At 41.5% G+C, this 18,596-nt stretch overlaps 1 protein-coding gene across 1 annotated transcript; it reads left to right on the top strand.

The window, feature by feature from the left end:
- The first annotated feature begins 3,237 nt into the window (after positions 1–3,237).
- On the top strand, positions 3,238–16,917 carry LOC310824200 (uncharacterized protein). The gene is made up of 15 exons (XM_083697012.1): positions 3,238–3,352; positions 4,074–4,179; positions 4,359–4,492; positions 4,708–4,965; positions 6,330–6,389; positions 6,658–6,711; positions 7,625–7,731; positions 8,979–9,086; positions 10,391–10,443; positions 10,868–11,177; positions 11,575–11,638; positions 11,780–11,895; positions 13,104–13,277; positions 13,816–13,905; positions 14,218–16,917. Exons 2-15 carry the CDS (start codon positions 4,076–4,078, stop codon positions 14,332–14,334), a joined length of 1,749 nt encoding a protein of 582 aa, XP_083553138.1. The 5' UTR covers positions 3,238–3,352; positions 4,074–4,075; the 3' UTR covers positions 14,335–16,917.
- The last annotated feature ends 1,679 nt before the right edge of the window (positions 16,918–18,596 follow it).

Genomic DNA, 18,596 nt, shown 5'->3' with positions numbered 1-18,596 from the left:
CTCTCAACATGCGTGGAACAACACTACCATCTAGTGGCTTGGTAGCATCAGTAGATTATAGATGACTCCTTATATGGATTTAACATTAAGCAACGTAATAAGATCCTTATTATTATTAGGTTCCTTGGCAATAACCGTTGTGGCTCCAGAGATAACATATCCGTTGTTTCAAAAAAGTACCTGTGGGTTGGAACGTTTGCAACTGACACCTTATAATGGCAGCAAGATGGTAAGAAAACTATGGTAAGAAAGAGTGAGTTTTCAATAAACACCCTCTTTAGAGTCTGTGAACAGTCTTTTTTTGGGGGGATGGAGAAGGACTTCATCTTAAACCTGGCCAGAACACAGCATTACATAACTTCTGAGGCTGGCTTTGATGCCAGAGTGGTCTCACCGCATTTTGGGTAAGAATTCCTGGGGTAACGTTTCAGGAATTAAAAGCCTGTTGCTCATGAGTACAAGAAGTCTATTATTATTGATCTTATTATTGATCTTAAGAGTGTCTCAGTCAATAATAATACACTTTCAAATGTTTGTAATGAAACGGTGTCATGTCATGGTGACTATTAGGCCTATAGAGAACAATAATTGACGGTGTCGTTCAGTAAATAAATTAGGCCTGCATGTTGATAATGAAATAGATTTGTTGGATACATTTTGGATGTAAACATACATAATAATTACGTAATAATTTAAATACCTGTATCAGTGTGGATGAATCGCTGTACCTAGCCTATTACGCGATTACAATAACCAATTTGGCCATAATGTGACACTTTCAAATGGTTTGCATGTGTCATCTTATTGACTCTTCCTAAAGGAAAAGTACACATTTCAAATAAACTTGTTTTGCCTTGTAGAGCTGTAGAACAATGCTGTTCAATGAGTTCAGTTGCAAAACGTTGAAGCTACTGAACGCGCCCCGGGATAGGAGAAGAAGGCGGAGGGCTGTGGTTGTTTAGCAACAGAACAGTGACAGCTCGCTGCCTGGGACCTAATCGAGAGCTACTCGACTGTTCCTCCAGCTGACGTTGACTCCACCGGGGAGGGGGGGGTAAGTCTGGACACATTTCTTTATTTATCTATCGAATCTTCACACAATGTTCGTGGTGATTGCAACTACCAACCTATGGGACATTGCCTCGCATGTTGTGAACTCGTGCCTTGCTCCGTTATCTATACAGCCAGCCGGTAGACCCTCATCAGAATAGCTGTTTACTGCTGCTGGGAGGGTCTGGCTTATGTTGCTACAAAACACAGCCTGCTGTGTTTTTAGGCGACTTCGGCTAGTTGGCTACACTGCATCCAGGGACCTCGTAAAGGATAGTGTGAAATGGTGCCGTTCTTCGTAGCTAGCTAGCTAGCTATGCTATTTGACACAGTCATTACAACTGATTTGGTCTCAGGAGCTGTTTTTCGAGGTTGCTACAACACGACTGGACCGCACACATGTGTGTGCAGCTAGCAAGCAGATCAGGGAACTTCCCGTTTGTTGAAAACTTAAATAAAACCGCTCCCTCCAAAAATAGAATAATCTGAATAAAACGTTCAAAAACAGAATCATTGGATAGTTGTTTGCTGCTATATACATTGCAGTAGAATAACAAACACATTGATATTTTTTGCCATGATGATAAGCAGAGTTGGATATGACTCTTATCTGCCATGTACACATTGGACAACTATTTATGTGTCTCAATGAGAGTGGGGTGGCAAATTTGCGCAAGATTGAGCAAAAAGATGCTCCTGTGCATTTACATTTTTGACATTTAGTACACGCCTTTATCCAAAGCGACGTACAACATTATATGTTATGCTGCTGCCTGCTGGGTCTAATGCTGTGTTTAAGTGCTCCTCTGAAACTCATTTGGAAACTCAGGAACATTCAGACTTCAATCTCGCAGAGAGCTTCTGATATCTCACCCTATTGATTGAGAACTTCTGATATCCCACTCTATTGGTTGAGAGCTTCTGATATCCCACTCTATTGGTTGAGAGCTTCTGATATCTCACTCTATTGGTTGAGAACGTCTGATATCTCACCCTATTGGTTGAGAGCTTCTGATATCCCACCCTATTGGTTGAGAGCTTCTGATATCCCACCCTATTGGTTGAGAGCTTCTGATATCTCACCCTATTGGTTGAGAGCTTCTGATATCCCACCCTATTGGTTGAGAGCTTCTGATATCCCACCCTATTGGTTGAGAGCTTCTGATATCCCACTCTTGGTTGATTTTGAGATCTCAAAGTAACACAAGTTTCCTTGTAGGACATTTTGAATTCTCTTATTTCGGAGGAGCACTTGAATGCAGCATAACTCCAGCCTTAGGACTTATATACAGTATGAGTGGGCTCATACTGTGCATTTACATTTTTGACATTTAGTACACGCCTTTATCCAAAGCGACTTACAACATTATATGTTATGCTGCTGCCTGCTGGGTCTAATGCTGTGTTTAAGTGCTACTCTGAAACTCATTTGGAAACTCAGGAACATTCAGACTTCAATCTCGCAGAGAGCTTCTGATATCTCACCCTATTGGTTGAGAACTTCTGATATCCCACTCTATTGGTTGAGAACTTCTGATATCTCACCCTATTGGTTGAGAGCTTCTGATATCCCACCCTATTGGTTGAGAGCTTCTGATATCCCACCCTATTGGTTGAGAGCTTCTGATATCCCACCCTATTGGTTGAGAGCTTCTGATATCCCACCCTATTGGTTGAGAGCTTCTGATATCCCACCCTATTGGTTGAGAGCTTCTGATATCCCACCCTATTGGTTGAGAGCTTCTGATATCCCACCCTATTGGTTGAGAGCTTCTGATATCCCACGGTTGGTTGATTTTGAGATCTCAAAGTAACACAAGTTTCCTTGTAGGACATTTTGAATTCTCTTATTTCGGTGGAGCACTTGAATGCAGCATAACTCCAGCCTTAGGACTTATATACAGTATGAGTGGGTTCATACACACATATTGGACTGAACTTGACAGTGTCTCGAAAGTGGAATGGAAAACAGTCAGCAGAGTCTCTAGCAAGTGTGTTGTTGAGGCTGTTCATAGTGCAGACCTATTTCCTTCACACTCTGTGGCCTGCCCTCAGAATTTGCCTGAAGACGCACACACTACTTCCTGTGTCTGTCTTTGAGAACTCACACACACACACACACACACACACACACACATCACACATACACTCCCTCTGCCTCTCACAAGCCACTGCTTCTCCCTGTGTGCTAGCCTCCTGCAGTTGTTTCCTCCAGAGCGTCTAAGCTAGCCAGTGCCACTGCCCTGGTTGGCCTTGGCTTTGTGTAGAGTTGGATGAAGTTGCCCAAAGACTTGGATCCAAGGTTAGTTTTCTGCTTTCCTACTATATATTGTGGTTTGGATTCGAGGAGGGTAAGATGATCCTAGATTTCTTAGCCTGGACTTTGCCCAGCTCTAAAGAATGAGCTGGGTCACGTTGTTACAGATTTGAATTTGACAGAGCTACCAAAGAAAGGCTCTTTTCACATGGCCTGCCAATGGTGCCTCCAGTAAGCAGTCTGTGTATTGTATTCAAGCCTTGATCACGTAAGAAACAGAGGGGTCTTGTAGGTAGCTAAGCAACTGGACAGACATGGAGATGGGGTTTGGGAGCCTGCATGAGTGTGTGTGTGTGAGAGAGAGAGAGAGGGAGGGAGAGAGAGAGAGAGAGGTGGGAGAGAGAGAGAGACGGGGGACAGAGAGTGATGGGGAGAGAGATGGAGGGAGAGAGAGAGAGGGAGAGCAGCAAGGGATCTGGAGATTAGCAGGATTATAGATTATAGATTATACAGGAGGGCATCTGTCAGAGAGCTGCTCCCTCATCTAAGCTAACCTACCACAACTTCCTGGAAACAGTTTGTCTCAAGATAACAACATCCATGTACTATAACTGTAAATTAAACTATCCTATTTGAAGTATTGAGTTGGGAGTGAACCATTTTGGTCGTCTCTTGGTGCAAAATTCTGCTTGACTACAGCTATAGGGAAATGAAAGGGGCAAGCCATGCGATAACAAGTGTCTCTCTCTCTCCCTCCCTCTCTCAGTCATGTCACGCCGTAGTGCACGATTGGTATCTGGTGGGTACTACCAGTCCGACGAAGACTCTGACAGTAGCAACGTCAGCATCTCGTACAGAGAGAGCCCTGTGAGGTAAGTGTGTGTGTGTGTGTGTGTGTGTGTGTGTGTGTGTGTGTGTGTGTGTGTGTCGAACTTGATGTGGAGGCATTAGCATGAGCAAAGTATGCAACTCCTTGTGTACTAATGTTCTCCCTTTCCTCTCTCTCTCTCTCTCTCTCCCTCTCCCTCTCCCTCTCCCTCTCCCTCTTTAGGGTGTTCAATAAGAGGAGGTCTGGTGTGCATAAGGCAGCTTCTCGCACCTCTAGTCGGGCTAACAGCACAGCCAGTACTGCTAGCACTTCCCACACCAGAGATGAGCCAATCATCAACGCTGTGGATTATATTGGTACTGATAACATCACTTCCTACTTGCAATCCATCAGTCAATGCAGAACAGATTACTTGACACTCCACCTCAATATTATGTGAACTTCAAAAATGTTTTTAAAATGTAAAAGAAATCATACTCATCCTCCTCTACCTGCCCTTTTCCCCACTCTAACACTTTCTAACCCCCCCCCCCCCCTCCTCTCTCTCACCCTCCCTTCCTCTTTCTATCAGGCATGGGGCCCTGGAAGAAGACACAGACATTCGGGGCCCCCTCCAGTATGACCCCAGCACCTGCTACTGTCCTGGCCCCAGCCCTGGCCGTGACCCCCAGGGTGAGTTTGGCTCCCCCAAGCCTGCACACATCCAGTGAGGGCCTCTCCAGCCAGTCAAGCCACCTAGCCCAAAGCCGGAGTAGCTTTGACAGCTCTGGGTACTCTTCCTCTGATGGCCACCACAATGCCAGGACCACCACCTCCACTGCCAGCTGTGGTAAGTACAGTGTCAAATTGAATTTGAATTCAATAGTTTAGAATTTGTAATGAATGAGCCTATTGAATGCTAACACTGCATTTGTATTTCAATTTTAATTTATTTGAAATTCAATGTATACATCCAAATTTACAACATTTAATTTAATTTAATTTTTATTTTATTCATAATTATAGTAACATTTTCAAATTCAGTTCTTGAAATTAAATTTCAAAACAACATCTAGCTGGGTTTCTCAATCCAGGAACGATAGTATTGTCTTACGACAATTTTTTTAGTTTCTTTCCAGCAAACTGTGTCCCAATACATCCTGTCAACTTAAAGTACATACTGTATACTAACCGTACTGCGCACTGCTACTGTCTACTTACTCACATCGAAAAAATACTCTCTACATACTCACATAGTGGACCTGACTGTTTTAGCCAGCTACAGTAGCTCCTTGACCTCAACATACACTCACTGAACACTTGCACACCTTCTCATGGTGGAGGTGGTGTAGTGGTGTGGGGAATGTTTTCTTGGCACACTTTGGGCCCGTTAATACTAATCAATCATCAGTTGAATGCCACAGCCTATTTGAGTATTGTTGCTGACCATGTGCATCCCTTCATGGCCACAATTTACCCATCTTCTAATTTCCAGCATGATAATGCACCATGTCACAAAGCAAAATTCGTCTCAAACTGGTTTCATGAACATGACAATGAGTTCAGTGTTCTTCCCAGTCACCAGATCTGAATCCAATAGAACACCTTTGGGATGTGGTAGAACGGGAGATTCACAGCTTGAAAGTGCACCTGAAAAATCTGCAGGAATTGTGTGATGCAATCATGTCATCATGGACCAGAATCTCATAGGAATGTTTCCAACATGTTGTGGAATCAATGCCACGAAGAATTGAGGCTGTTTTGAGAGCAAAGGGAGGCCCTACCCAGTATTAGTATTGTATTCCTAATAAAGTGCTTGGTGAGTGTATATTACTGGGGTTATGAGGATGGTAATTATGGTTTACTGCAGTTTAAATATGGTTGAAACAATGATAAGGAAAATAAGGGGGAAAAAAAACTACTTAATTCTTCAACATTTAAACTCTGCAACGTGGGTCGTCGTTATGTTGGCCGCGATATTTCTTAAACAATTGATGTTCGACCTGAAACAACTTGCATGTTTTTTATGGAAACCACACGGCACAATGAGTTGGATTGTTATTCAGAACAGTGTACAGCGAAATCATACTTCATATTTCGGTTGAGTTAGTATGCCATCCTGGCACTTAAATCAGACAGAATTTTGCATAGTTTCAGAACTTTCTTATTTCTGCATACACAAAATGCTGTTTTTTTGTACTTCCTGTTGTACAGGCTTGGCCTCATCGCCTGCAGCAACACAGAGGGGCACAATGGACATGATCTGCTCTTATGGTAAATGATGGATGGATGGATGGATGGATGGATGGATGGATAGATAGTATTTTTATGGTATGTATGTACAGTGCCTTCCAAAGTATTCATTTCCTGCACAATTTTTGAATTGTGTCGCCTCAGAGTCTGAAATGAAAATACATTAGGTTAGGATGTGTGTGTGTGTGCGCGCGTGCACGTTTAATCTAGTAACGTATACTTAAGAATTAGCATTATCTCTCTCCTGTAGATCATTTGTTAGCATTACCCTTTTTCTCTCTCCCTGTAGCTGGTGTGAGGAAGGCCATCCTGCTTGTCCTTCTCTTCATCCTCTTGACTTTAGGTGAGTGTCACTTCACATCCATTACATTCTAGATTCATTTGTCCTAATTGTGTGGAGTTATTAGCTCACCAGCAAGCTATACACAGTGATATATATGATGTGACCTCTTTGGCCCTAATAGTAAATTGTCCACTAAAGATATGCCTTTTGAAGTACTTATGGTCTGGGCCCAGGGCAATTCCTGACCACCTGACCTGAATCACATTAACATGTAATTCAAAGCTTATTCTCAAGACATTTCCAACACATAAATAGACTGGACAAACAATTGAATTCAAAACGTGTTTGAACTTCAGGCCCACGATTGTGCTGCTAGCAACAGATTTCCGTGTTGTTTACTTTAATTTGCATATCTGATTGCTCTCTTTCCATGGACGTTGTTAAAAGAGAAGTTTATATAAATCACAGTTATAGTATTATGATTATTACAGATTTGCAACTCGTGCATCAACACTAGGTCAACACATGAGGGCGCTATGTCGTCCTCTTGTTACTGGGGAATGGAACTACCAACCAAAAAACAAGTCAGGAATGTTTTCATGCCTTACTTTAGGCAATTGAAAAACATGTAGCCTGTAGACATACACACGCACAGGGATGTCTGTCATGTCACACACTGAATAACCAATAAATTGACAGAGGAGCAGGACAAAAGCAATATTCGGCATATGCAGTCACACAATAATATATTATTTACCAATAATTTATTTCACCAGTTAACATGGCTAGCTAATATCATGAATTTCAGAGACAGAGATGCTAGCTTTGTCACTAGCAGCTTGGGTGTTGTTTCAATCAACGGTCAGCATGGAGCATGTTGCAGATTTGTCGAGGATAGTGGAACATACCACTTGATAAAGTATCCAGTCCTATTTTCTATTCTCTGATTCTCCCTTCTCCCTCTGTCTCTTAGGCATTTGGTACTTGTTTCCTGTATTGATTATCCGGACTCAGAACTTTACAATCATGAACCGACCCGTCCCACGCACGCTTGACATCACCTCGCCTTCCAAGGAAACGGTAAGGCAAATTTCATTCATTGTTTAACAGATTTAATTTTCAGAAAAGTGAGGCGAGTGAAAAAAAAAACAGAAGATCAAGCTTAGATGGAGAAGTATGAGAAATATTATGCTACATGATTATTAAACACATTAACATGAATTAATTTAGGCTTGATCTTATCTTAAGTTATTGGTGTTTTGGTTATGGAAAGGTGAGACAGTTGTAATTAAGTCGAGTCGTATTAATCAAAATCCAGGGGAGGGGTATACAGTATACATTATTTGAAATGACTGGGAACATGTGGCTTTATTAAAAGTGCTGCGATTTAAACATCGGCCATGTTTGACCTAAAACCTATTAAGCATATTCAATTGTAGCCTAATGATGAAATAGCTGCCACTTTAAGACCTCAATCAGACCTCAGCCATCCAATGTGTCTATCTTGCATTGAATAGCACTAAACACAGCTGTAATATGATATCTGTAGTTTTTTTTAAGTCTTGCCTTATATACAACTCTGAACTAACTGAGATTCCTAACCTTGAGTTCTCTCCCTTTCTCCGCTGTCGGCTTTAATCTTTCAGCTGCTGTGCTGCTAGTTGCACTTACGGCTTGCGCTGAAGCAAGTGCCTAAAATTTGTGGCTCATACCTGGCGAAAATAATAACAAGAAAATAAATAATTTAATTTGGGGGGCCATATGCTATCGCCTACTTCACCCCATGCTTTGTGCCTTTTTTTGTGAAGTGGGGCATCTGTTAAACCATTAATGAAGTTTGTATGGACTAAGGCATAATTGTAGTGTATTACTGGGTTTTACTGGTTGATGTGGTAGAGATGACAGATGAGGGTGGAACATTCCACCCTTTGCCATCTACCTCTTAACATCTTTTTTGTCTTCATTTGTGTGCTATATTGGTTCTGTGCAATAAAGTTGCGTCAAAGGAGCTACACATAACATTTTCACTGTACTTTATATACAACATATAAAGGTACGACCACTTTGTTGTCAAATCGTAACTCTTTACAGAAAGTAGGCAAATCAAAATTATCTGTTGTGTCCAAAGCAAATATTTATTATGACCTGTTCACTTGACATGTCGGGATCTTATCTCAGTGGTCTGGATATCCGATTTCAAGATGGAAGTTAGCTATTGTAGTTCTCGAAGACTTGTACACAAACGGCTCATTGTAATTTCAAACCAAGGCCACAGGGAACCTAGATTTCATGTGTAGCTCCTTTAAATCTCTAAACTCTTTCTACAGGATGTTACTGCTGTCATAAATGCAGCTCTGGAAGACAAGATCAATAACCTACTGAGAGAGATTGAACTTCTGAAGCGTAAAGAACACCAGCAGATACTTGTCTCAGAGGTGAGTAGGCTGACCCCTCCCACTTCCGGTCTCTGCTTGAAACGCAAAGTGTGGCTGAATCTCAAGAGTCGATTCCTGTACACTCTCTCTACTAATCTCTACACAGTAGTTACAGTTTGAGAGACAAATTTCAAAGGCAAGAAGGCGAATACATTTCCTTGACGTGAACATGCGTGCAACTGGACAAGGACTGTCTGATATCTGACCAGTGTGTCTAGGAAAGACATTTGGGTTACCCTTTTTACAGCCCTGTTCAGCCAGTATTTACTAAGAACTTATGTGGTAACAATGTTGTAACAAGGGGTACTTTCTGGTCATTACCTCAATAAATTCAACACAATTGTGAGTGTCATTAATATACAATATCAGGTAATAACGATTTAACCCAGTTCTTTTTACTAAGTACCTGCTTAACCTCACCCCCCAGGCCCGAAAAGCTAGTGCATAGAGCCTGGTAACAGTGTGGGACTCTTTGGAACTGGATTTACTGGGTAAAGTAATCAATTCAAAATCTGAGTGAATCACACGACAATAAGGCATGGCTCCAAATCAAGGGGAGAAAAGTGTTTGCGAAGTGTTCAGGAACATATCGAGTTCACGCTTTTCTAATAGCAAGCAAGAGTAACTATGCTACGCTAGCTAAAGTCGCTGATGTACACTAATGTCTCCAGTCAGGTAGAAACCGTAGAGGTACGCCACCAAAGGACGCATGTTGTGGTTGTGCAGAACACCAGTAAAAACCTGATCTTCCATTATGGAAATTAAGAGGCATAGGAGACGTGATCAAATATTTTGCACTTGTACACATAACATGGCCAGTCGCAAAAATAGCTGAAAATCGATTTTTTTAAATAAATCTTAGCTTAACATGCGCTGTTTTTCATAGTGTCTCCATTTCTAGGATTGTGGAGAAAGTGGGATAATGAACACTAGTCCATTTTCTAAGATTGGCAGACAAATAGCAACATCATGTCAGTGTTACAGATCTGCACGCTTGTTTGTGTGGTTCCAGTGAGGAATGCAGCACACACAGGGGTAGGTTGTTAGGGTTGCGTTAGATGGTGATGGACTGAGAGATCAGCCAATTAAATCCGCTCCTGCCATAGGCTTCAAGTCAGGTCCCATTCTGAGACGCTCTGAAAACAAGACAGCTCGACAGAGAGAGAGCTGGCTTGTGAGCGAGATTAGTGCCTGCTTAATACCGGGCGGTAAAATAAAGGGTTACCGACTTTTGAGATTCAGCCTTCAGTCTCAGACCCATCAGGAATAAGGCTGTGATGATGTGTTTTTATCTCCTCCCACAGATGGTACAGAGACTTCAGTCTGACATAACAAATGTCGGAGTGAGAGTAAAGAGGTGAGTCTGTCTGATACCGAGCATGGTTTCATGTACTATATCTGTACGTGTGTGTGATGTATGTAAATGGATCAATTTTGTCTGTGCACGATGATATACCACAGACACACAGCATTGTTTCACCCACATACCTATTAAACTATCTAACATCCCAAATCTCAAGTTGTTTTCAGAGCACAATCCAAATCCTTAATCTGATCTAGCAGCAGGGACCTTCAATGTTCACTTTTAACACATTTTAGTTATTCACAACATGGACATTAAGGGCTGGTTTTCCAGATATAGATTAAGCCTATTCCGAGACTAAAAAAACATTTTCAATGGAGATTTCTATTGACGGTGTGATTTTGTCCAGGACTAGGCTTAATAAGTGCCCGGGAAACTGCCCCTAAAGGTTTATTGTACTGCATTGTCCTGTCTGTAGTGTGGAGTCTGCGCATCGCACACACCTTGACCAGGAGATGGCAGACCTCAGAGCAGAACTCACAGCGGAACAAGCCGGCACCCACTCCATCACTACCATGTTGGACCAGGAGATGGCGGACCTTAGAGCCGAACACACCAGCATACGGTCAATCACCGCCATGCTAAGCCAAGAGATGGCTGACCTCCAGGCTGAACACACCAACACACAGTCAATCGCCACCACATTGAACCAGGAGATAGCAGACCTCAAAAGAGTCACCACTTTGCTCAGACAGAGGGTGGAGTCCCAGGAGGGCCAGACTGCCATGGTAAATGCCAGTTTCTCATTCCTTTATGTCTCGTACAATTTAATTTCCCCCAAAATACAGCAATTTCAACAACTGCTTAGTAAGTCGTGCTCAGGGAATACAGTACTGAAATTGGTTATAGTTTTCCTGTTTTGCTTAAGATTAAGCCATCACTCCTTTCTGTCTGAAACTGCCTAACGCTATGTTTTTTTGACTGCTAGAGTTGCAAGATTGGCAGTTTGCTGCTGCAGTCTACAAGCATCTTAACTGTGTGTGTGTGTGTGTGTGTGTGTGTGTGTGTGTGTGTGTGTGTGTGTGTGTGTGCGTGTGTGCGTGTGTGCGTGTGTGCGTGTGTGCGTGCGTGCGTGCGTGCGTGCGTGCGTGCGTGTGCGTGTGCGTGTGCGTGTGCATTAAACAGTTTGGTCAGGATTGCAGGCCTCCAATGGCAGACAGAATGCCTGACTTCGCGTTAGAATCCCAAGGTTTGTGATTCACTGCTCATCAGCATCTAGATGTGGTGTTTCATTTGAATATGACAAATATAAATGCTTACCACATCATGTATATACTGAATACTGAATGCTCAGAGCTGCGTGTGTGTGCGTGTATGCATGTTTGTACAGGTGCAAGCGTGGTAAGCACTAGGTGTTCTGAAACGTACCGAACCCGGTCAGCATGTGTGACGTTGTTTGGGTTTCCGCTGTGGTATCCATCGGAGAGCCCACGGACAGTCATCCAGGTACCAACCTCCCTAGATATATAGATATAGATATATGGATTTTTGCTAAATGGCATGTATTATTATATATATATATATATATATATATATATATATATATATATAATACATGCCATTTAGCAAAGATCCAAAGCGACTTATGTAACATTTTTTGTATACATGTTCCCAGCAGGAAACAAACCCACAATCAACTGAGCCCAGTGTTTTCCCTAGGATTTTTTCTAGCAGTGGTGGGGAGGTAGGGTGGGTCCGGGTGATGTAGGGTGGTCCGACATCAGTATATTCTAATAACTACTGTATAGAATACAGGTTATACTTTGAAATGACATTTTGAACCTCCGAAGATGTTTGCAAAATGCACAATTCATTATGTTGGCCATACTCCTCGATACAGTTAGCTCACACCGTTACATTCACCGTCATTCACGGTTGAGGATTATATGTGAAGGAAAAATAATCTTTTCCTGTAGATTTCTTTAGACTGCTTTCAAAAGGAATTCGCAAAGCAAAGTTAATTGGTCGCAAAGGAGTTTTAGCAAAAATATAATGATCTTCAATTTTTATTTTGCCGTGGTGGAGCGCCATGGCTGAATGAATATAGGGTAAACACTGGAGCCACACAGAACCACGTCTTTGTGTCTATCCATAGCCTGTTGTAGCTAATAATAATATTAGTTTCCACACAAAGGTTTGACTAAGATACTTTTGGCTATATTTTGTTAATAGCAAAGCATGTCTAATATTGATAATCTGACTCCAATGTAATTATCACTATGTGCAAAGAATTGTTGAGTCTGTGCTTATTTAGTGTAAGAATGGTCAAATACAATTAATCAAATGAGGCTTTAATAATACTGTCTACTTATACATCTATTACAGGGCAAATACTTCTAATAAAGAGTAGAGAGAGAAATAGAAAGATGACCACAGGTCCTAAAACAATGTTACTCACAACATGATGAGAACCTCACAACAGGACACAGGAAAGAGAAAGAATGTATCCCTGTTATATAGAGTTAAGTATATAAATTAGGAGCTGCTTTGCAAGGAGACCAATCGGAATTCAGTTTGACACTTCAGAGAGCTCATAGCCATTTGTTATAATCGGGGGAAGGGCAACTGAAGAAGATATGGGCAGAATTGAAGTTCTCCCACTTCACCGGTCACATTTTCCAAACCTTTCACTCCATCACCTCTCCTCCTACTAGGGTCACCCTGTCTTATTGCCTGGTAAGTGCTGGGCGTTCCATGGGGCGCAGGGTTCCTTGGTGATCGCCCTGTCCCACCCCATCCAGATCAGTCACGTCACCCTGGACCACCTGCCCCGCTTCAACTCCCCCACCGGACACATCGACAGCGCCCCCAAGGACTTCCAAGTCTATGTGAGTCACCTTTCACTTCTTACCCCCCAACCTGAGTAATACATTAATAAATGAAATCTATTGTATGACATTCTCCACAGAGGAATTCAGAGCAGTACACTGCACATCTTTAATGCTGATGATGCGTTTCCCCGTATTTGCACCGGTATTCACTGTTGTTGATACCGCCATTGCTGTTTCTGATACCCTATCCATATGTTCTGTATTTTGATACTTTAGTTTGCCTGGCACAATGAAACCAATGGAATAGTCATGAAAGTGTCACCCATCTGGCGCATTAGGCAGACTCAAGCAAATGCTCAAAGTATTTCATTAACCGTATATGCTGATCTCCTTATGATTTCACTTCTGAAGGCTGTTGTATAGATGAACTCCAGTTACTTTTTCAAACCTCAACACAATGTTTTCCCTGTTGTTTACCCTGAATGGTGGGCCAGCCAATTCACAACTGCGGATCGGCCCTTCAAGAAAGATGTCTCTTTAAAAGTGCATCAAAAGTCTCTCTCTCTCTTTCTATCTATTCCTCTATCTCTCTCAGGGAATGTCTACTGAGGGTGAAGAGGGAAAGTTACTTGGAACATTCACATATGACCAGGAAGGAGAGTCCATCCAGACCTTCAAACTGCCTGTGAGTGATAAACCTCATTAAAGTGCTGTACCAATAGATGATTCATGTTGGTATGAATGCATGAGTTCTGAGCTGAGAGCGATAACATTGAAGTACATGGGGAAACAAGGAACTTCAGATAAAAATTCTAACACATGCTTGCGGTGCGTTTCTGCCCTGAGTCGCACATGAAATCCACCAGTAGAGATACAGGTAGAGATGTTCTTCAGCTTGACTACTCTAGCACTCATCCATTCTTACTCGTTCCCATTTTTCTCCACCCCATATCCCTCCCTCAATCCCCCCAAATGTTGTTCCTTCCCACTCTCTCAGGACCCTAATGGGGAGGTGTATCGCTACGTTGAGCTGCGCATCCTCTGTAATTGGGGTCACCTGGAATACACCTGTGTGTACCGCTTCCGTGTGCATGGACAGATTGCATCCATGTGAGATTGACGCACCCCAACCATCCAGTGTGTGTGTGTGGGGGGGGGGAAGCGGGGGGACTTAAAAGTGTTGTATTACAGGTGCAGTCGAATTTCATTGTGAATGGAAAAAAAGGACCGGTCAGGTAGAACTGAGTGCACAATGATTTGCTTACATAGAACTAAGTTTGTTATTTAATGTGTATGGTTGAATGTGTATGTATCGATCGCTCCAGAACTTTACCCACTTTTGGCCACAAGAGACAAATATGTTTTTTTGGGCTTGTATGGAGCAAAGAGGTGCATAGCACAACACAGCTTTTCACAAAGAAGGAACAGGTCCCAGTCTCCACTGTGTCAGCTGTACTCAGGGCTCCCAAAGCTTGTGTTGTTTCAAACTGCCTCTGACCTGTGTAGACACACACACACACACACACACAGTACATACTTCCACACACACACACACACACAGAGTACATACTTACACAAACCCAAATATGTTTTAATACTCACATACAAACACAAAGGTTTAGTGATTTAAGTTATCAATGTATATTTTGCTATATTATATTTAGTATCTTATTGCTAATATATTGTTCATTACTGTTATAAGACTAGGGTATAATGCAAATGTAATTTTAATGACAAAAAGTATCAAAGCACCTTAAAAATGATTGCTTATTATTGAAAGATGTACTGAATGGTTTGGGTTATTTGTACTAATCATGTGTTGATGGTCTGCTATTTCAGTTTCAAAAAATCCAAATTGTAGACAGAAATACAGTATACATCTGTGAAATGTGTCTACGCCCAAAAATGCAGCGTAGTTTACGCTCTTTTACATTTCACATGACTTGTAGTATTTTCTTTTCTTTTTTTTGTATTCTGTACTCTTTTAAATGTTGGCTTTTTACCAATTTTACCGTTATACTTGAATTAATGTTTGGTGACCTCAACAAACCTTTGTTAATTTCAATGATGTCAGAAGGTAGTGTGTACGATAACAGGGTTTCTACCTCTAAACATTTGTAAACAGCACAAAAGTAACCTACTTATTCACAGTGTTTGATTTAAAGAACCAGGAATGTATTTTCCATGTTTTTCTTGTAACATGATTGTTTTTGTACATTTGCAGTATTATAGATTACACATTTGCAGTAGTTTGAATACATGTGGCATACTAAATAAAGATAAAAAAATCGATTGCAAGGAAGGTACACATAATGAACTCTAAATAGCACTTCTCAAGATATTCGCTACAAGGACCTATTACTCAATTGTTTACATTTGTGTCATAGGAGATTTTGTAAGCAAATTATGTGTGGATAGAAATCATGTTTAATGTTCATTGTGGCTAATTGGTTATTTAAAGATCACAAACATGTATCAGTGTATCAAATTCATTGTGTCTCAATATTGTGCTTATATCCATATTTTCCACATTGCACCGGAATAATTGATGTCTTGAGTGATATGAATCTTGCTGTAGTTAGTTTATTCAATAGCCACTAGAGAGCCAATGCGTGCTTCTGCCAGAGAAATTATTCTGCTTTGAGAGAATAAAGAATAACTTCATTAAGCAGACTTGCGAGTAAGTTTCAAGATGTGCTGCAAAGAGGAAGTAATCATTAGTTTAGTGTTTAGTCTTTACATTTCTCTGGTGCAAGCCCGCACTAGCTCTCGAATATTGTACACAGTAGTGTGTACAAGCGGATAATAATCCAGCTTTCTGGAACACAAACTGAATACTCTGCAATGCTTTTTCAAGGAGCATTCTGACATCACTTTTCTAGAAGTGTAAATATAAGGTTGTCATTACGATATCTATGAGGCTGGTTTGCAAAACGTATTTATATTATACGACCATGTCAACAGTGAACTTTAGAGAGATATACTTCAGTAAAGCCCTCCAAGATTTGCATCGTGACAACAGGCTGCACTTCTGGCACAACACTCTGTTAGTTTTGACTAACTTGATCATGCTTTGCTTTGTTATTTCTGTCATCATAGTATGCCCATACACATATTCTAATTGAATTCAGGTCAATTTGGTCCAACTTTGATATTTGATTGTTTTTCTATTTGTCAGGTAGACCTACATACATTTGTTTACCATAGTCTTAGACAGCCCCTTCAGCCCCTTCTTAATCTCTACCATAATGCAGAGTAGGCTAAAGTAGGGGAAGAACATTCCCCTTGCACACACACACACACCTTATCACCACTACACTGCATTTACCAAAACATTTTGTTTACTCTAATTTCTAAAAGAAATTGTCTTTTTGAAAAAGCATTAAGAGCCTAATTTTCATCGCTTTTTAAAACATGTTTAAAACAATATATTGGACAGGTATGAGCAACATGGATGGTCAACATTCCACCTAACTTATGAGAGGGCAAGGTTGCCTGTAATGTACCTGTCCTTTCAGATCTGAATTAAGTGACTTGGGGTTAGGGACTAGGGGTTGTTTCTTGTCAAGGTGAAGCCAGGGTCGGTGTGTCAGTGTTAAGGTATTTATGATTATAAATCATGATTGTTACCTCTTGATTGCTAATTTATGAAAGCCATGGCTGTATTGTTTCTTTCTCTAATCAATAAAAAAATTATATTAAAGTTACCCTTTATGATTTTTCTCAATATAAAAAAAAGGAAATCGCACACAGGGGTATGTGAGGTGTAGGCTGGAAGAACTTGAAACTCGAAAATAGCCTACTCTTGCTCCCGAAAACATTGGTTGGTTTGATCAATTATTGTTGCATTAGAGCTACAATATGTGGCTATATCCTTTATCTTGGAGTTTCCTGTCAATATGTGGCTATAGCAGATTGCAGCTTTGGGGGACTGAAGCAATTGGTTAGTGTGTAAGGCCCCTTTATCATAGAGTTGGAATAGTGAACGTTACAACATGCATCATGTGACCATATGCTATTGCATTTTAGCTGGCACAGAGATTATGTGTGCGAATATTAAAGGTAGATCCAGTGATATGATGTAGCCATCAGGGGCGGACTTAGAGTTTTAGTGGCCCCAGGCAGGGGTCAGTCAGAGGCCCCCCCTCAATTCCCTGCAATTTCCCAAGATTTTGATACAACACAGAGTATTGAGTGCTATATTGACCTTTTTTTAAATTGATTTATTTGCTCACATAAAGAAATTACAAAACAGTAAAAGAATACAATTTATATAATAAGTGCATGTGCAGGTGAGGTAAGAAACCCATCTAGGGCTTATATTAAAACCTTATCATAGCTTAAAGATTTAAAATATAAAGGTTACTGGAAAAAGAAAAGAAGGACTTACACGTCACAGGTTTAAGGATGTGGTGTGAAAAGCTACTGGGCCAATGTGAGCACAGGACAAGGTGGCAAGGTGATGGACTGCTAATCCATTGCGTTCTGCATGCATGGGGTTGAAGGAGCAGAGGAGAGACAGAAGTTTGGAACACAGGCATAGGCCCCTCAGGAAAGGTGATTGTAAATTGCTTTTGCCGGGAATCAAACACAGGTCAACTGCTCAGAAGAGAGCTATGCTCACCACTATACCACCAATGCATTTGTATGACCAAGCTAGACCGCAACAATGATATAACCATCCAGGACCATCACATTCATATCACAATCTAGGACCACCGCGTTCATATGACGATCCAGGACTCACCCCTTCAAAATTAGCAGTGGTTTTGGAGGGAGTGGTGGAGGAGAGTGGTGGAGGAGAGCGAGAACAAGGGAACAGACCCAATCTTGCCGACAGGAAGGTGGACCAATTGATCAGTAAGAAAGCGCCGACTGATCAGTAAGAAAGTCTCCCCATTGTTCTTTCTCTCCCGCTCCCTCTCACGTAAGCACAAGCTGATAGACTTTGTGACTCCTACAATTATGTTTCATCTGTATAAAAGACAACCCTGATAATCGCCTCTTCAGACTTGCGCTAAACAGACCCCCGGATTTACGCTGGGCTGCTGTTAGGCTCCTGTCTCTTGTTTGCAAGCAATAATAAATACCGGACTCAGATATTGTGGCTACTCAGGACTTTATTTCTTGAACCAAAGAGCTAAGTACAGAGTGGTAAAACCTAGACATCCACCACTGGGTGCAGGTCCGTAGGTTTTTTCAATGAATGGTCTTCTCTGGCCCTTCCCTTCCTTCTGGACGGATCTTGTAGACCGGCTGGCCCAGTCCCATTTGGCCCACAATGACGAAGGGGGCAGGCTGCCAGTAGGGTGCCAGCTTTCGCTGGTCATGTCTATGGAAGTTGCACAGCAAAACTCTTTCTCCTGGAAGTAGAGG

This window comes from Argentina silus, assembly GCF_951799395.1.
Source record: "Argentina silus genome assembly, chromosome: Y".
Taxonomy (NCBI): domain Eukaryota; kingdom Metazoa; phylum Chordata; class Actinopteri; order Argentiniformes; family Argentinidae; genus Argentina; species Argentina silus.
Note: the sequence above shows the minus strand (reverse complement) of the source record. Positions and strands in the feature narration are given on the sequence as shown.

Coding starts and splice junctions, on each gene's coding strand:
- LOC310824200 (XM_083697012.1), top strand. CDS start 4,076: ATGTCACGCCGTAGTGCACGATTGGTATCTGGTGGGTACTACCAGTCC. Junction 4,966..6,329: donor CACCTCCACTGCCAGCTGTG/GTAAGTACAGTG, acceptor CCTGTTGTACAG/GCTTGGCCTCATCGCCTGCA. Junction 10,444..10,867: donor GTCGGAGTGAGAGTAAAGAG/GTGAGTCTGTCT, acceptor TCCTGTCTGTAG/TGTGGAGTCTGCGCATCGCA.